The 18,641-nt window shown below is 45.1% G+C and overlaps 1 protein-coding gene across 1 annotated transcript in view; it reads right to left on the bottom strand.

Annotated features, from left to right (window-relative positions):
* The window catches only part of PWP1 (PWP1 homolog, endonuclein), an 80,630-nt gene extending 62,901 nt beyond the window's left edge, over positions 1–17,729 (bottom strand). The window contains exons 1-6 of the mRNA XM_068278358.1: positions 17,574–17,729; positions 14,340–14,398; positions 11,947–12,134; positions 4,531–4,616; positions 2,224–2,320; positions 1,281–1,391 (exon numbers count right to left, since the gene is read on the bottom strand). Coding sequence (XP_068134459.1) covers positions 1,281–1,391; positions 2,224–2,320; positions 4,531–4,616; positions 11,947–12,134; positions 14,340–14,398; positions 17,574–17,639 — 607 coding nt within the window. The 5' untranslated portion in view covers positions 17,640–17,729. The remainder of the gene's footprint in view (positions 1–1,280; positions 1,392–2,223; positions 2,321–4,530; positions 4,617–11,946; positions 12,135–14,339; positions 14,399–17,573) is intronic.
* Between the last annotated feature and the right edge of the window lie 912 nt (positions 17,730–18,641).

Below are 18,641 nucleotides of genomic sequence, written 5' to 3'. Positions count from 1 at the left end.
TGCGCGCGCGATTATGCGGGCAGAAGCCTTCGATTGCGATGGTCCCGGTGACACTGGGGATCGGTGGCAGGGGACGGAAGTCCCCTGAGCCAATTTGTACTTGCGCAGAGAGAATGATCACTGTTTTTGTTCAAAAACCGTGATCATTCTCAAATGGTGCCGCCGCGATCCCTCCCACTCGCTTGTTTCCGCAGCTCCTGCCGCCGATTGTTAGATTTATGCATGAGAACATTGTTCCCAATGATTCATCTACCCTCTAGGGCCCCGTGATCGCCGGCATCAATGAAGATACCTGCGTCACTTCCGAAGTAAAACAGCCACGCATTACTTCCTATTTAGAAATTCTTTTGTGTATTGTACGCAATAGAAAATAATGCGCGAGGACATCTTGTGGCCAAATCGTAAAATTACACCTACAGAGATGTTAGGGAATAACATTTTTTAAAAATATGTATGTCAAGAGGGTATATTAAGTTGCGTGTTTAAAATTAGTGATGGATGTAAAACTGAAAAAAAAATGCACCTTTATTTCCAAATAAAATATTGTCACCATACATTGTACTAGGGATATATTTTAAACGTTGCAATAACCGGGACAAATGGGCAAATAAAATGTGTGGCTTTCATCCACAGTTTTAAGTTTTAGTTTAAAACAATAATGGCCGAAAGAAAAAATGATTTTTTTCCATTTTTTTTCTTATTATTCCCATTAAAATGCATTTAGAATAAAAAAAAAATTCTTAACAAAATGTACCACCCAAAGAAAGCCTAATTGGTCCCGAAAAAGACAAGGTATAGATTATTTCATTGTGATAAGTAGTGATAAAGTTATTGGGGAATGAAAGGAAGGAGCGCTGAAATGTGAAAATTCCTTTCGTCCATAAGGTGAAAACAACCAGTGGGCTGAAGTGGTTAAGTAAACCGGAGACAAAGAAAAGGATTTATACTTACCTGGGTCTTCCTCCATTCAGTTATCATCTTTAAGACTTGCTGCATCCATGGGAAAAATGTACTGTTCGGACGACTGTTCACATCTACAGGGAAATCATTGTGCCAAATGACTGCTCACTGCTCATGTGCAGCCAAACCCAAATGCAACTTCCTGCTCTGCACCCGTCAGCCGGGTGAACTACACAGAGGGGAGGAGGTAAACTGCTTTTATAGTAACGTTTCCTCAAACCTGCATAATCTGTATTGCTGTCTGATTTTTTTTTATTTTTCCAATAAAAGTAGAGTACATATGGAAAAAAAACAACAACAAGTATCTAAATGATAGTTACCTATGGACTCTTCGGGGCTCGGGTCAAAGTTCAGCCACTCGGTGCACAGAGGGTAGGCGGGCAGCAGAATGTCATGGTGGACGTAGAAGGAATCCTCCTCATGGTTGTACACTGAAAAATTCACACAAATCCAGACTTAAAGCTAATGTCAACTAAAATAAAAAAACAAAAAGATACTAAGGCCTGGCTCACATTGGATTTTAAAGCCAAACAGATATTTTTCCGCTTCACCGGATCCGTAAGGCTTCTATCACCCTGGCCAAAGGAAACTGGATCTTATCACCGGTCAATTGATCTGTGCACCTGAGTGGGCGGGTGAGGGAGGGTTAACTTACCAGGCTTTCACTTATTAGATTCTCTGCGACGTACTGCACCATCGGGGCTCCTGTTGCATCTCCTCATGGGGGATTCCCAGTTATTTCTTTATTTACAACAGCACATAAAAGAGAACCCGAGGCAGTTTGTGGTTGGGCAGATGGAACACAGAGGCATGTTCTCTGCCTCATGACATGGCCTCTGTGTCCAGACAATCGCCCCCTCCCCCCATTGTGCAGCTCTCTCCCTGGCCGCACCCCCTTCTGCTCTCCGCACGCTGGGAGAGAGATCTCTCTCCTTCCAGGGTCACGAAAGTGAAAGTGGGCCAGTGCAGCTCACAGGAGCTGCCATTTTTGCGGCTACCTGATCTGCTTAGCACCTTGGATCAGGTAGCCTATGTTTTTTATAATCTATGAGCCCACCTCAGGCTCTCTTTAAATGTAGTTTAAGAAAATCTGTTTTTTTGTTTTATTACTTAGCCCAATGTTAACATTAAAGCTTGCTGGCTGGTGCACAATAATCTGCAGTAAATGATCCCCATAGTCACAGTCTCCAATCTATAGCATGCTGAGTAATGATCTTTTCCATTAAAATCTAAAATTACAATTATTTTATTCTGCACACTTACCATGTATTTCCAGACTGCAGTGATCCTTCTCCGCCCGGCCGCAGGCCAGGAGGTTGTCTGTGGGTTTAATTACGAAGTCTTCTGTCTCGTACTGGTCCTACAACGAGAGGCAGCCGTTATGGGGCAGAGAGCAGGCTAGTGACCAATCATAACGCAGCAACAGCAAGCCGGACATTTCCTTTTCCTGTTTGCAAGATCACAATATTTGCCGCCTCCCTTGACCTCAGCTTGCTTGCTGACCACAATACTTGCCCAATGACCACAATATTTTCAGCCTACTGACCACAATACTTGCCCAATGACCACAATATTTTCAGCCTACTGACCACAATGCTTTCCACCTGCCGTGATCTCAGTCTGCCTACTGGACACAATACGTGCTGCACTGCTTTGACCTCAGCTTGCCTACTTACCACAATACATGCCCAATGACCACAATATTTGCCACACTGCCTTGACCTCACTCTGCCTACTGGCCACAATATTTGCCACATACCTTGACCTCACTCTGCCTACTGGCCACAATATTTGCCACCTACCTTGACCTCACCTTGCCTACTGACCACAATATTTGCCACCTACCTTGACCTCAGCTAGCCTACTGACCACAATATTTGCCACCTACCTTGACCTCAGCTTGCCTACTGACCACAATATTTGCCAACTACCTTGACCTCAGTTTCCAACACTACTTTACCTTAACCCATCCCAGATTGAGATTACATCAGGTTGCAGTGCTCCAGTCAGGCAATACTGAAATCACCACTTTTTTCAGATACTCATAGGGATACCTTATATGCTATAACCAGGTGGATAGCAACAGTTCATTAGTCTATCACTCACTAGGAGCTTTGGTCTAACCAGCCCAGCAGGGTGAGCTGGCAAAGACCGGGTAATCACTTAAATTCCCCACCGCAGAGATTGCCTTTAAACGTTGTGCACCAAAATATTACTTTAAAGCAGCTCCCCAACCCCGTCCTCAAGGCCCACCAACAGTGCATGTTTTGTGGAAATCCACAGAGGTAGGTAATCCGCTCTGCTGAGACACAAATTACCTCACCTGTGTATGTGTGTGGTTTCCTGCAAAACATGCACTGTTGGTGGGCCTTGAGGACAAGGTTGGGGAGATCGATATTTTTTTCCTCAAGCCAATTTCTGTTGTGTTCATTTTTTAAGTATTCTGTTTAACCAGTCTGATATTTTGTTAAAGGACAGCTGAAAAGAGAGGTACAGTATATGGAGGCTGACATATTTATTTCCTTTTAAATAATACCAGTTGCCTGGCAGCCCTGCTGATCTATTTGGCTGCAGCAGTGGCTGAATCACACCAGAAGCAAGCATGCAGCTAATGTTGTCAGATACACCTGATCAGCTGCATGCTTGTTCAGGGTCTATGGGCTTGATTCACAAAGCGGTGCTAACCTACTTAGCACTTCTAAAGTCTTTAGACGTGCTAACCAGGGTGCTAAGTAGGTTAGCACCGAATTTCTGAATCAGATTGCGCGCTAAGTACCGCGCGTAAAGTTTTGCGTGCGCAAAGTCCTATGCACGCGCTAAGTCCTATAGGCTTTAATGGGCACTTCGCACGGTGCGCCCTGCACTCTGTGCAGTGCGCGTAAAGTTTTGTGCGCGTAAAGTTTTGCGCGCGAAAAGCTCGTTTAGACGTGCTAAGGGGGTTTTCACAGGCGTGCTAACAGTTAGCACCGCTTTGTGAATCAAGCCCTATGACTCAAGGTACATACACACATTGGATTTTTCCAAACGACCGGCCGTTTGGACGTCAAATCGGGCGTGTGTACGGTCGGTCGTTCAGCTGATAAGACTGGATTTCAACAATCTGCTTGGTGGATCGTTCAAATCCAGTCTTATCAGCTGAACGACCGACCGTACACACGCCCGATTTGATGTCCAAGCGACCGGTCGCTTAGAAAAATCTGACGTGTGTACGAGCCTTAAAAGTATTGGAGGCCGAGGATCAGCAGGGCTGCCAGGTAACTGGTATTGCTTAAAAATAAATAAATGTGGCAGCCTCCATAGCCCTCTGACCTCAGTTGTCCTTCAAATAGGAATAAAGGGAAGCTGCTAAAGATTTTTGGCCAGGGCTGTGGAGTCGGTACAAAAATACGACTCCTCAGTTTATGAAACCACCGACTGACTCCAGGTACCAAAAATTGCTCCGACTCCTCAACTCCGACTCCACAGCCCTGTTTTTGTCAGTTTCGAGGCGTTTCAGAGGCGAGGGTGGCTTGCTCTTTTTTCGTGGAGGGGTACCCGTGGATCTGGCTACATTTGTACCTGCAGACTTACCGTATTTTTGAGGGTGATGTAAGCATCTTGCTCATTGCTGCTGTACACAGTCAGACCGGCCAGACTGTCCCCGAGATTCCCGACTTCTAGAAACAACATAAAAACAGAACAATTGTTCCTGGGGTCATCATCCTCATCCTACAGATGCTAAGGTTTTCACGATTCCAGGTGACCATACACTCATCCATTTTTTTGATAGTCTTCTGGCAGATTCAAATCACGTAGATCGAATCTGACATTTACCAATGTGCTCCTACATATCTAGTCTGTTCACCTTCGATAGATTTTGTGCCCTTTTCATGGCTGAAGCCTGAACTGACATAGTGGAAAACCTCTCCTGTGATGTAGGCGGGGCAAGAGAAGTGGCAGATCATTGGCTCATAGCATTGCACGGCGTCCTGCAGCACTGGGCTTGCAGTTTAACACTGTCATATTAATGTTACCTCCAAAAGATGTGCTAGGGCTTATTTTCAGGGAGGGCTTATATTTTTGAAGGGTATACAATTGGATGCTATGCTAGTGTATAGGGATGTGTGCAGTCTCTTAAAGGACCTCTGTCGTGAAAATGTTAAAAATTTAAAATACATATAAACATACACAAATAAGAAGTATGTTTCTTCCAGAGTAAAATGAGCCATAAATTACTTTTCTCCTATGTTGCTGTCACTTACAGTAAGTAGTAGAAATCGGACAGAGCCGACAGGTTTTGGACTAGCCCATATCCTCATGTGGGGAGGTTCTCAGGGTTTTCTTTATTTTTAAAAGCACTTAGTGAATGGCAGTTGCTCCATCCAACTGCCAAAATTGTGTGCAGCAAGCAGGGAGACTGGCCAGCATCTTTGTATAAAACTTTTTCAGGGAATCCTATACAATGAAATGCAAGTGTCCCTGCGTCATCAACTGAATGGTTGTGTGCCCCTGGCTTTTTTGTACTGAGCATGTGCGCAGCCAGGGCAGTTAGGACACTAGGCCGGACCTGACAGTTTGCGGTGTGTGGTTCACAAAGGTTTTCATTGCATTGTGGGAAATAACAGCTTTTTCCAACTGCGAGGATATATGTGGTGATGATTATATGTACCGCGTTCTCCTCGCAACAAACGCTCAGATCTATATGCTGGTAACGTTTATTCCCGTTTTTATTTCTGCAAACTGTCTTGCTGTGTATCTTTGTAACTTCTATCTTTGTACTTTTTACTTTGTTTTTGTAAATCTTTTGTATATATTATTTTCTGCATTGTTCCACTTTTTTCTGGAATATTAAATCTTTATTTAATAAGTTTGACTTCTGATGTACTAACAGCTCATAGCCTAGAACGAGTCTGCAGTGTAATTTACGTTACAAGTTCAGTGCCTGATTGTGCCTTGCTACTGTACGATTGTATTGTGTGTGTGGCGTTCCCGTGTTTGGCCTAAGCGCAAAGCTGACCCAAATACGAAAACACAGACTGCGTGCGGATCACTCGACAGCAGAGTTGGAATCGTGGAAGTGTCTAGCAGCAGCTAGTGGCGGCAGTGAGAAGTGTTTTGAGGGGTGACAGCCTTGTTGTAGCTTGAATAAGGCTGCTTCCCTCTCGATCTGGTCAAACCCGCAGTCGGGAACCGTATCTGCAGGCGCGCCGCAGGGCCAGTTCCTGACACCAACTGCCAAGCAAGCAGCTCCCTGTGTGCATATACTTCAGACAGTGGTGGGGATCGAGCATGCGGGACACGTATGTGCGCGCATTGCGGTAGGGGGGTAGCGGCCGTGACCTAGCGCTCGGTTTTTAACGTGCGGGCCTTTTTACTAGTGTCTCTATAAAGAATATAGGCGATGCTGAGAATCCCCCATGAAGAGGTTGACTAGGCCAAAACCTGTTGGTTCTGTCATATTTCTACTACCTACTGTAAGTGACAGCAACATAGGAGAAAAGTAGTTTATGGCTCATTTTGCTCTGGGAGAAATGTACTTCTTATTTGTAAGTGTTTTAAATTTTAAGATTTTTGCGACAGTTCCTCTTTAAGCGCACTTACCTTGTGGCTGCATCCCCTCCGCTCACGTGTAAATTGCTCCAGTATCCTAACATGGTCCGTACCCTGTGATCCGGTCACCGCACATGCTGGGTCGGCTTTGTGACCGCGCTCCCCTCTCCTAATCAGGGATGACCAAGGATATGAAAATACTTCCGAGTTGATGCAAATGTATGCAATTTTTTATGCAAATGTATGCAGTTTGAAAATGGACCAATCAATGTACACCTGGGTTTAAATTCATTGGCCCATTTTTAAACTGCATATATTTGCATAAAAATGTGCAAAAAAAATTCTGAAGTATTTTCATCTCATTGATCATCCCTAATAAGAAGTATGCACCGGGGGGGACGCATCAGCGCGTGCACCAGGGCTGTGGAGTCGGAGCAGTTTTGGGTACCTGAAATCGGAGTCGGTGGTTTCATAAACTGAGGAGTCGCAGTTGGATGATTTTTGTGCTGATTACACAGCCCTGGTGTGCGCACACTGATTATGATGAGAGGGGAGCACTTTTTTTTTTTACCGATACACAGCTAAGGCTTATTTTCTGGGAAACACTGTATTCTCAGGTGTGTCACTCGCTAAGGGGGCCTGTTTGTACAAGGGCGATATTCCGGAATCTCCGCACCTCCCCTCTCCCCTCCATTCGAACATTTCCATTTGCTTATGAGGCCGATATCACACCATACAGGGAAATCTGCCGCCATGCCCTCCATATTACGCAGGTTTCACTTAATACGAATTCACTTTGCCAAACAGGAGTGCCCTGAGGACACGCCGGGCCAGCTGGAGACTCGCGCTCAGGAGATGAGATTTCTCCCCTTTGTATTCCATCTCCGGTCCGTGTATCACTTACCGATCAATTCCTCCTAATCAATCCTCGCGGAGGAAAAAACATAACGTCTCATCTCAGCGGCTGATGTGGCCAACGCACATCGATTAAACAGTAATTACTGCAGCCCTGACCTCTATCCTGCAAACTCCTACCCTCGTATTAACTTTAATTAAATTTACAAGGGAAGGGGCGTGCGCACATAACTGCCAGAGGCCCTGATTGAGTGATGAGCATGATAGACGGCCAGGCTATAAAGCAAGTGTAACAGGTTGTAAAGCAAACCTGTCTTATGTCAATAGCAAACACTGAAAAAAGAAAAAAACAAGAACAATCGATCAGGGAGTGGAGACCGTTCCTTAGTCCTAAGTCAACGCTCACATAGGCACTTTTGTATTCCGTAGGGCTTGTGGTAATCCGTGTAGCACTGAAATATAAGCACCAGTGTTTGTCCGCATCCATAGATGAAGTACATCGCTATAGCGCCTGGTTGCCAAGCAGCCAGGACTACAGCAACTGTCGTGTTTCCAGTAGCTTTTCCAGTTGTCCTGGCTGCCGCTGACTACAGAGGGTTAATACGTTTCTAATAATCAGCAATGATCAAAAATGCCGATATTATTTTTGCATCCATTTTCCCCAAAATAACGTTAAATTTGACTTTTGAGAGAAAATGCCAGGAAACATAATTTTGTAAGACGTTTGTGATTTTTTTTCCCCAAAAAATTTTCATGCAAAACCCCCCAGATTTTTCGCGGTAAAAAATAAAAATAAAAATAATTTTGCGTTTTTCATGAATATTTCGCATCAGAAAGAAACATTGGTTTCCTTTGACCATATTGCGAAAATACAATGCATTCTCACTAATATTTTCTCAAAATTGAAAATAGCATTTTCAATGCAAAGATGACTTTGGTCAAAAATTCGCAAGCAGGACAGCTAATCAGCTAATGAGCTATCCCCGAGCTTCATAAATTTACATAAAGTTTAGATTGTAAGCTCGCAAGGGCAGGGCTCTCTCCCCCTTTTGTGTCTTGGAAATCATTATACATTTTATGCATCATGTTACGTTTATCACTGTCATTACCAATTCTGTATTTTGTATTCTGTATAATTTTTTGTATTTTGTCACTAATTATGTATCTTGTATATTGGTGTACACCATTGTCTGTATTATGTACCCCATGTTTGTTTCTTACTTTGTACAGCGCCACGGAATATGTCGGCGCTTTATAAATCAATAATAATAATAATAATAATAAAGTTAGTATTAAATTTGCAAAAATTTCAGCATCATTAGTACATCCGTTATTTTTGGGTCGTGCATTGGTACGCATGCGTAACCCAGTGATAATCTGCTACAGCTCAGAAATACAACAGACGATGCCATTTCTCGCAGCTCCAAGGGTTCGAGAAGCATGGCCAGTGGTGAGGAGGAGCTTCTGCTTCCAGATCTAATAATGAGGAAAGGGTAAGACAGGTAGGGTAGTGGACCTGAACTCTTGCACAGGACAGAAGGAAAACAAAGAAATGCACCCTGTATGTATTTAGAGAATTTACCTTGTCTAATTCCCCCTCATCTGTGACTATTCCCAAGTGTAATTTGATCTCTCAGCTGTGTCAGCTGGCTGCCATGGCAGAGCATCTGTAAACACAGGATGTTAACACTACGTCTGCTTCTGTGAAAGCAGGAAGTAGACACACTGCAGACTTATTGCAGGATTTGTATCAGCTGTAACAAAGAAATGTTTTTCTGTAAAGGTAATTATGCTGTTTCTTATCTTTTAGAGCAGAGAGGATTTTTTTCCCCTTTAAGATTCCTGACCATTTTGTCATTTCAGATGTCACTATTAATAAATCAAGAACTTTTTCATTACTTATGCCATCAAAGTGATACGCATGTAGTTTTTTTTTCAGGAAAATCTAGGCTTTCGTTGGGTAATATTTGTTTTTAATTTTATAGGGGATAAAATAGGAGTAATACACATTTTTTCATATTTCACCCTTTACAAATGTCATATGACAAGCACCACAGTTATAAAACATCTCAAAATGTGTTACCAGTCATTTTCTGGTTAAATTGATACCCCTGTACATGCCATATTTCACCACTAGTTGGGGATGTGGCGTACCATTATCGCCAGCCTGTGCGTATGTAGCGACTGGATCCAATTGCTATAGCGCACAGTTTGGGGACCCCGGTGCTGTACAGATACATTGCTAGGCAACAGCACAGCAATGCATATGTACAGTGTTGGGTCGTGGAACTGTTGCCATAGCGATCACTATGGGTGGCAGCCATTACAGGTGTCCAGTAATCTTAGGGCCATGTATAGGCGACACAAGGGGTTAATTAGGTATCAGTAATTAATTTTACCAGGAGGGAGGGGCGGGGATAAACACATTTTTATTGAATGGGGATACTGTCACATTAATACTTTCCCCCTTGCTTTCATGGATGAGTGCTGCACTCATTCGCTGTTAAATAAATGCACGCTCATGCACAAACTTGTGCACACATAGAACCGACGGGGGCGCTTGGTGGCCTTTTAACTGCAGGACATGAATTTCACGTCCTGGAATGCACAGGAGGGCCAATAACGACTCCTGAAATCTTAAGCTTGGTACACACCATGCAATTTTTACTTCAGATCCTCATCTCCAAATGAGAAAACGATTTGATCTAGCAAAACAAAACAAAAAAAAACCATACAGTCTGCCAGCGACCAATCCCAAGCTCAAAATACTGGCTATCGTTCTGTGTGTATGTCCTTTCAATCGACTTCCAGTCGGGAAAAAATGATCAGATATCTGATCGGAATTTTAAAAAAATGCAAGCGTGTCAATATCAGATCTAAATATGGATCTGATCACTTGCTTGAAATCAGATCTGAAGCAGAAATTGCAGAAGATATGGTAGGACACTAGCCAGCCCCCTCACATATCTCAATCGATCTGAAGGAAGGCGAGGAACCTGTACAGTAGAACAAAGTCCACGGCCTGCGATTGGCTGAGTCGATCGACCAACCAGATCGTTCACAGAGGGAACTTGTGAGCCGCAGAACACATGCTAGATCCTATTATAAGGTTGCCCTGGCCAGGCGTGTGTACAGCGTGTACTTTGCCTTGAAAAACACGGACATATTCTGATTTTTAAAAAAAAAAACGTACCAGCATGCAGTACTTTTTTAAAACCGGAATGAAATAGAAAAAAAACGGAATGTAATGTGAAAGGGGCCTAAACTGAATCATCGAGTCGAGGAAAATCTAGGAAGCCTCTGGACCTTCCTAGGCGCCTCCCACTACTTAAAGCAGACCTGAACTCCCTCTCTGCTATAAAAGATACGCAACAGATACAGTGGGCAACACGGTGGCGTAGTGGTTAGCGCTCTTGCCTTGCAGCGCTGGGTCCCCGGTTTGATTCCCAGCCAGGTCAACATCTGCAAGGAGTTTGTACGTTCTCCCCGTGTCTGTGTGGGTTTCCTCCAGCCACTCCGGTGTCCTCCCACATCCCAAAAACATACAGATAAGCTAAATGGCTTCCTCCTAAATTGTCCCTAGATTACAATACATACACTACAGTGGTAGACAATACATACACAGACATATGACTATGCTAGGGAATTCGATTGCGAGCCCCTCCGAGGGACAGTTAGTGACAAGACCATATACGGTACTCTGTACAGCACTGCGGTAGATGTCGGCGCTATATAAATACCAAATAATAATTATTATTATTATTATAACCTTTTAAGTGACACTGAAGCGGAAAAAAACTTATGATATAATGAATTGTATGTGTAGTATGGATAATGAGTTGAACATTAGTAGCAAAGAAGAGAGTCTTATATTTTTGTTTTAATGTATACAGCTTTTTTATTTTTTTTTTATTTTTTTATTAACATTGCATCATCCTGTCATAATTGCCTTTTACAAACCACACTCTGTCTTTTAAGATATAAAACAAAGCAGAAATAATGACGCCTTTAACTTTCCTGCAGTAAAGCCTTATCCCATGCTGTCTCTCGCTGTTTCTTGGCTGTTGAAGTGCTTCAGAAAACAGGACTGTATTGGAACCACGGTGGTGGAATAGCTCAGAAAAGCTCTTTTGCATAGATAACTGAAGTCTTTAAACTCTTCCTGTACTGGTAAACAATATGAGACACTTTACTTTGTTACTAATGTTCTATGTCTTAGCTGCACTACACATACAATTCATTATAGCATAATTTTATTTTCCCTTCATTTTACCTTTATAGATAAAACATTTCTTTGTTACAGCTGATACAAATATATCTGCAGTGTGTCTAGTTCCTGCTTTCATGGAAGCACACATAGGGTTTACATACTGTGTTTACTAATTAGATTTCTGCCGTGGCAGGAGCGGACACAGCTAAGGGATCAAATTACAACTTGTGATTAGTCACAGATAAGGGAGTAGTAGACAGGCTAAACTCTCTAAATACATACAGGGTGTATTTCTCTGTTTTCCTTCTGTCCTGTGCAAGAGTTCAGGTCCACTTTATAGATCTGTTTTTTAACTTTTATATGTTACAAGCGTGTTATAAAGAATTGAGTACCTGTAGCGCCATCCTCGTCATAATTGTCCAGGTCGTACTCGGCAAGCTCATCATCCTTCAGTTTAGCGATGGTTTCCCCCTCGTTCTCCTCCGGCTGGCTGGACTCCTCCTCCTGGGACTTGTCCGCATCATCCATCCCATCTTGTCTTTCCTCTCCCGCTTCCTCTTCATCTTCCTCGAGCTGCCCTCTGCAGAGGAAGAAGAGCAGACCCCCCACACTTACACACTGGTATGGTCCATCTCTAGATCTACAGACCACGGGCGATGGAGGGACGCCGTGTGCACGACGTCACACAACAGGCTGGGGGATCGGCAAGAACAATGGGATCAGCGTTGCTGGGGTTGGGTAGATCCGTCCGGCGGATCGCTTGCAGGTTAGGCGTTGGGGGTTGTCGGGTGCCTGATTGTCGGGCTGAGGTGGTCGTTATCGCCAACCTCAGCCGACTTATGTCAGGCATGTGTACGAGGCTTAAAGAGAACCCGAGGTGGGTTTGAAGAATATTATCTGCATACAGAGGCTGGATCTGCCTATACAGCCCAGCCTCTGTTGCTATCCCAAACCCCCCTAAGGTCCCCCTGCACTCTGCAATCCCTCATAAATCACAGCCACGCTGCTGACAAACAGCTTGTCAGAGCTGGCTGTGTTTATCTCTATAGTGTCAGTCTGCTGCTCTCCCCGCCTCCTGCAGAACTCCAGTCCCCGCCTGCATCCCTTCCCTCCCTGCTAATTGGAGGGAAGGGACGGGGGCAGGGACTGGAGCTATGCAGGAGGCGGGGGAGCAGCTGAGACTGACACTACAGATGTAAACACAGCCTCACAGCATGGCTGTGATTTATGAGGGATTGCAGAGTGCAGGGGGACTTTAGTGGGGTTTGGGATAGCAACAGAGGCTGGGCTGTGTAGGCAGATCCAGTCTCTGTATGCAGATAACATTCTTTAAACACACCTCGGGTTCTCTTTAAAGAGAACCTGAGGTGGATATTCGGGGGACAGATGAGACACAGAGCATGTCATGAGGCAGAGAACATACCTCTGTGTCCCCACAATGCTGCTCTCTGCCCCCCTCCCTACCGCCATGCTATAGCCCCCCGAGATTAGCGACAAGCTTTGACGCTATCTCAGAGGTAAACACAAGGGAGAGGAATTTCCTGTTTAAAACGCCCGCCATGGTCGTTCCAGCAGGGCTTCCAGAGCTACCATCGGGCAGCTCTCGCCCCCTGGCCACGCCTCCTGCCACTCCCCGCCTCCCTGCACGCTATGAGAGACACACAGTCTCTCGTTGCAGCGTCGTGACCTATACATCACGTAAGTTACAGTGGGCTATTGCGGCCCACAGAATTGGCGGGGAGCGGCGGTTTTGGTGGCTACCTGATCCGCTCAGCCCTGCAGATCAGGCAGCCTACTTTTGTTCTATTTTTTGAGCCCACCTCGGGCTCACTTTAAGATCGAACTCTGGTCAGAAAGGGATCTGTGACTGCCACACACTGCACACAGATTTCCAATCTTGATAACTATGATTGAATCTGCCAAGGAAAAATCAACAAATGTATGGGCACCTTTAGAATTGATAGGAAGTACATCTGATTGGCTAAAAAGGGATCCCGAGGTGAGAGGGATGTGGAGGCTGCCATGTTAAAGTGAACCAGAGACGAAGCACCCTCATGTATTTTACCATATATATCAGTGGGAACATTAGAGAAAACCCTTACCCTGCTCTCTGTTTCATCCTCACTGCTCAGCCTGCTTGTTAGCAGCCCTGATAAAATCCCCGACTGAGCACTGTCTGGCTTTGCTATAATGACTCCTGAGCAGAGCCAGAAGGGGGCAGGCTTGGGCTTGAAAAGACAGCACAGAAGACAGACTCGGCTATAAAGATTCCTGAACAAAGTCAGACTGAATGCTCAGTCAGGGATTTTATCAGGGCTGATAACAAGCAGGCTGAGCGGTGAAGAATGAAACAGAAAGCAGGGTAGGTGTTTTCTCTAATGTTCCCACTGATATATATGGTAAAATACATGAGGGTGCTTCGTCTCTGGTTCCCTTTAATTTCCTTTTAAATAATGCACATTGCCTGGCTGTCCTGCTGGTCCTCTGCCTCTAATACTTTAAGCCATAGACCCTGAACAAGCATGCAGCAGATCAGGTGTTTCTGACTGAAATCTGACTGGATTAGCCGCATGCTTGTTTCTGGTGTGGTTCAGACATTACTGCAGCCAAAGTGATCAGCAGGGCTGCCAGGCAACTGGTATTGTTTAAAAGGAAATAAATATGGCATCATCCATAGGTCTCTCACCTCGGGTTCCTTTTCATTCTAACCTGCACAATGTCCCATACATGCATACATCTCTGGCCGCTAGTTTTGTTTATCCCGACTTTTCCTTGCGTTACTTACTCCAGCTGGTCTTTAGCTTCAGTGATTAGCTTAGTTAACTCCTCTTTACTCAGCTGAACCTGCAGAAAACAACAATGAAGTATTACTGTGGAAGAAACACAAATAAAGACCAAATACAGGATAATCTCATTATAGTAAGCTCCAAGGGACCAGGAAAAGTGGTTTACTATATCAGAAGTTTATTACATCAGAAATGGTCCTAGAAATAGCCCAGCATGCCCCGGTACATTCTCTGCTGTCCTCCCATTGGTGGTACAGTACAACGACTTTCACATTTGGTGAACTACAAGGTTAAGTATACCTTAGGGCTGCATGTTCCCACTGATCTATATGGTAACATACATGAGGGTGTTTCGTCTCTGGTTCACTTTAAAGAAAACCTGTAACTAAAAAATGTTCCCCTGGGGGGTACTCACCTCGGGTGGGGGAAGCCTCCGGATCCTATCGAGGCTCCCCCGTCCTCCTGTGTCCCACGGCGGTCTCGCTGTGCTCCTCCGAACAGCTGGGATGTAAATATTTACCTTCCTGGCTCCAGCGCAGGCGCAGTATTGGCTCTCCGCTCTGAGATAGGCGGAAATAGCAGATGGCTGTCGGGACGTTCTATTGTGCAGGCGCAAGTCTCCTGCTCCTGCATAGTAGAGCGGACCCGACAGAGATCGGCTATTTTCGCCTATCTCCATGCTGAGAGCCGCAACAGCGCCCCCGCTGGAGCCAGGGGAGGTAAATATAGCAAGTCTTGTCAGGCTTGTCAAGGGAGGATTCCGGGACACTTCGGGGGAGCCAGCGCTGGACTGCCTGCAGATACAGGGGAGGGGGAAGTCTCATTGGGAACCTGAGGCTTCCCCCTCCCGAGGTGAGTACCCCCCCAGGGATTTTTTTTTGTTACAGAGTCTCTTTAAAAATTGCAGCCGTTACGGAATAGTGGCAGTCCTTCGTTTCCTGTGAGTGGCTCCGATGGGGGCGGGACTTGTAGCACGTATCCTGCAAAGCTTTCTGCTTACATTTGAGCCAATCGTGAAACCTCTCTTCAAAATGCAGCCAATCATGATAAGTTACTCGCACCTGTAAAGTAAGTGGCTCCGATACCTCCGCGGGCGGGACTTAGCACTCTCCTTAGTTTTGCAGCGAGACTGTCTGCTCTGATCTGCACTACAAGAGAAAGTAACCTAACCACTACAAGTCAAAGTAGCCTAATGACTAAGCAGTCTGTAAAGGAACTCATGCATCTAGATATTTTGGCAGCCGATCGAGCAATAGACAGATCTCTCTCTGACTGGAGAGAGATATGTTGGCCACCATAAGCCGCAGACCAATTCCCGATCGATTTCAGCATGAAATCTTGGAGGAATCGGTCTTGTCACTGCCTCCGGCCGATGTCGCTATTGTATATGTCAGCCACCCCTCACCCCGGTGGCCTGTGCAGTTACTTTACCAGCCACGTACTTCTGCATTTGAAGCCCCACATATTTGCTGTCATTACAAAACATAGGGCGCACGTGTGATGTCATACCTGTACCCAGAATGCTAAACGCCAGTAGTCACATGGGGCCAGAATGAGGAAGTACCATAGACACCAGCGGGTGGCATGACAGGTAAAGTATAATGATACCTTGAAACATCGGCTTCAAATCAAAATTCAACAGCAACTGATCTGAGTGTATTAAGTGATAAATATGCTAATCCTGCATTCAAAACTTTTTCTGCAGTTATGGTTTGGAGTTATCACATACTTAAGGAGCACTGGCCCTTTAATAGTCAGTGCCATTCAGTTGCATCCTGGGGGGTCTTTTTATCTATAATATATTCCTCCTCTTTAATTTATTTCCCCGCCTAGCTGCTTATCTGAAACACGATCCTCTGCTCACTTGTGTTTACAAGCAAGGCTGAGGTGACTCGAAAAAAATGTAAAGGGCAGAAATGACATCAGGATTTAGCCTAAAACTGTGGGCAAAAGGCATGGTTCCCACCAGGAACAGAATGTTCTTCATTTATTATATAAAATTCACTGAATCAAAACGTGGACAGTACAATACATGCGTTATGTAAGTAGATCAAGTATTTATCTACTTATGTGTTTTTTCCCCTGGCATTGTATGGCTAATCCTCCTGCTTTAAACTTTATTGTGGCATAAAATGACAGGCGGCGACAGCCCGCTGTTTTGGCCTCTGTGGCCTTTCTCAAGTTGTCAAACGCATAACATCACAAACCAAACACCATTAAATACCCCTAGCTCCACCCCTCAGGACAGATAACTATCAGGTGTGTAAGTGCCAGTGGAGAATAGTCGGACCTGACGGGAGAATACATACATTCAAAATGCTCCAATGAAACACATTTCTGCCCTGAGGGGTGGAATAAAGTTTAGAGTCAAACACTTTTTAGTAGAGAAATCTATATATTTACATAGAAAGAGGGACAAAGTCCTGAAAGGGGGACAAATGAGGAGGACAGAGGGACAGGACTTCCAAAGAGAGACAGTTGGGAGCTATAAATCCCCCATAGCAGTGACCACATCTGCTATAATAATAATACACATACCTGCTGTCACACAAGCACAATGCTCATCAGCAGACATCACTAGCTGATCCCCCATAGCAGTGACCACATCTTCTATGACTATAACACAGATACATGCTGTCACACAAGCACAATGCTCATCAGCAGACATCAGTAGCAGATCTCCCATAGCTGTGACCACATCTTCTATGACTATAATACCGATACATGCTGTCACACAAGCACAATGCTCATCAGCAGACATCAGTAGCAGATCTCCCATAGCTGTGACCACATCTTCTATGACTATAATACAGATACACATCACCAGCAGATCTCCCATAAATGTGACCACATGTTCTAGGACTATAATACAGATACTCATTACCAGACATCACTAGCAGATCTTCCAGGCCTGTGACCACATCTTCTATGACTATAACACAGATACATGCTGTCACACAAGCACAATGCTCATCAGCAGACATCAGTAGCAGATCTCCCATAGCTGTGACCACATCTTCTATGACTATAACACAGATACATGCTGTCACACAAGCACAATGCTCATCAGCAGACATCAGTAGCAGATCTCCCATAAATGTGACCACATGTTCTATGACTATAATACAGATACTCATCACCCTACAATGTGACCACATGTTCTATGACTATAATACAGATACTCATCAGCAGACATCACTAGCTGATCCCCATAGCAGTGATCGGGGTCCCACCTTATCGGGCACCTCCTTGGAGACCCCCCTCTGCACCCAGGACACGCAGGTGATCTGACAGCTCATCCTGGACCCCGGAATCCGCTCACTGCACCGATCCCGGCCACTTCCGCCCAGCAATGGTGGCGCCCTGTCCTCACACGTGTGTTCCTGTGACTCTACTTCCGGTGCTGTGCCTGCAGCTGCCAGCAGGGGGAGTGCGGAGAGGAGGAGCTCCCTCCCGACACCTGGTCAAACCAGCAGACTGCAGCAAGGGGTGCCATAGTACTAAAACATAGCACACAACTGTCCCTCTCTTTGGAGGGATTGTCCCTCTTTGGGAGCCCATCCCTGTCTCTCTTTCCTCCTCATTTGTCCCTCTTTCAGGACTTTGTCCCTCTTTCTATGTAAATATATATATTTCTCTACTAGAAAAATGTGTTTGATTGTTTACTCCCATCTTTTAAAGCGGAACTGTAGATACAAATTAAACACATTATTTCACTTACCTGGGGCTTCCCCAAGCCCCCAGCAGCTGTCCTGTCCCGCGCCGGTCCTCGACGAGCCTCCTTTCTCTCGCCGCCAGCTACTTTTGGTTTTGCCGCCGGGCCACTGCGCCTGCGCGGCTCTGGCCACACGTATCCTTTGTTCACGTTCCCCGCTTTTGCAGAGGGGAACGTGAAGAAACTATACACTTGGCAGGGCTGCGCTGGCCTCGACTTACAAGTCGAGGAATGGAGCGGCGGCGGGGGAATGGAGACTCGGCGCGGGACAGGACAGCTGCTGGGGGCTTGGGGAAGCCCCAGGTAAGTGAAATAATGTGTTTAATTTGTATCTACAGTTCCGCTTTAAATTGATATATTACTAATTTTAAAATGTTACTATGAAGGAAAATGAACCAGGATAGAAAGGACCAGTGTGGTTTGAATTATAAAACTATATATTTTTCTTATGAAATCTTTATTGTATGTGTGACGGGGGTGTGATCAGGGGTGTGTGGCAGGGGCATGAGCAGGGGTGTCTGGTAGGGGCGTGGCTTAAGGCTTCTTTCCTACCAGGACGTTGCGTTTTAGGGGACGTTATAGGTCG

This window comes from Hyperolius riggenbachi, chromosome 3, assembly GCF_040937935.1.
Source record: "Hyperolius riggenbachi isolate aHypRig1 chromosome 3, aHypRig1.pri, whole genome shotgun sequence".
Lineage (NCBI taxonomy): Eukaryota > Metazoa > Chordata > Amphibia > Anura > Hyperoliidae > Hyperolius > Hyperolius riggenbachi.
The sequence above is the reverse complement of the archived record's forward strand: the minus strand, read 5'-3'. Positions and strand labels throughout refer to the sequence as shown.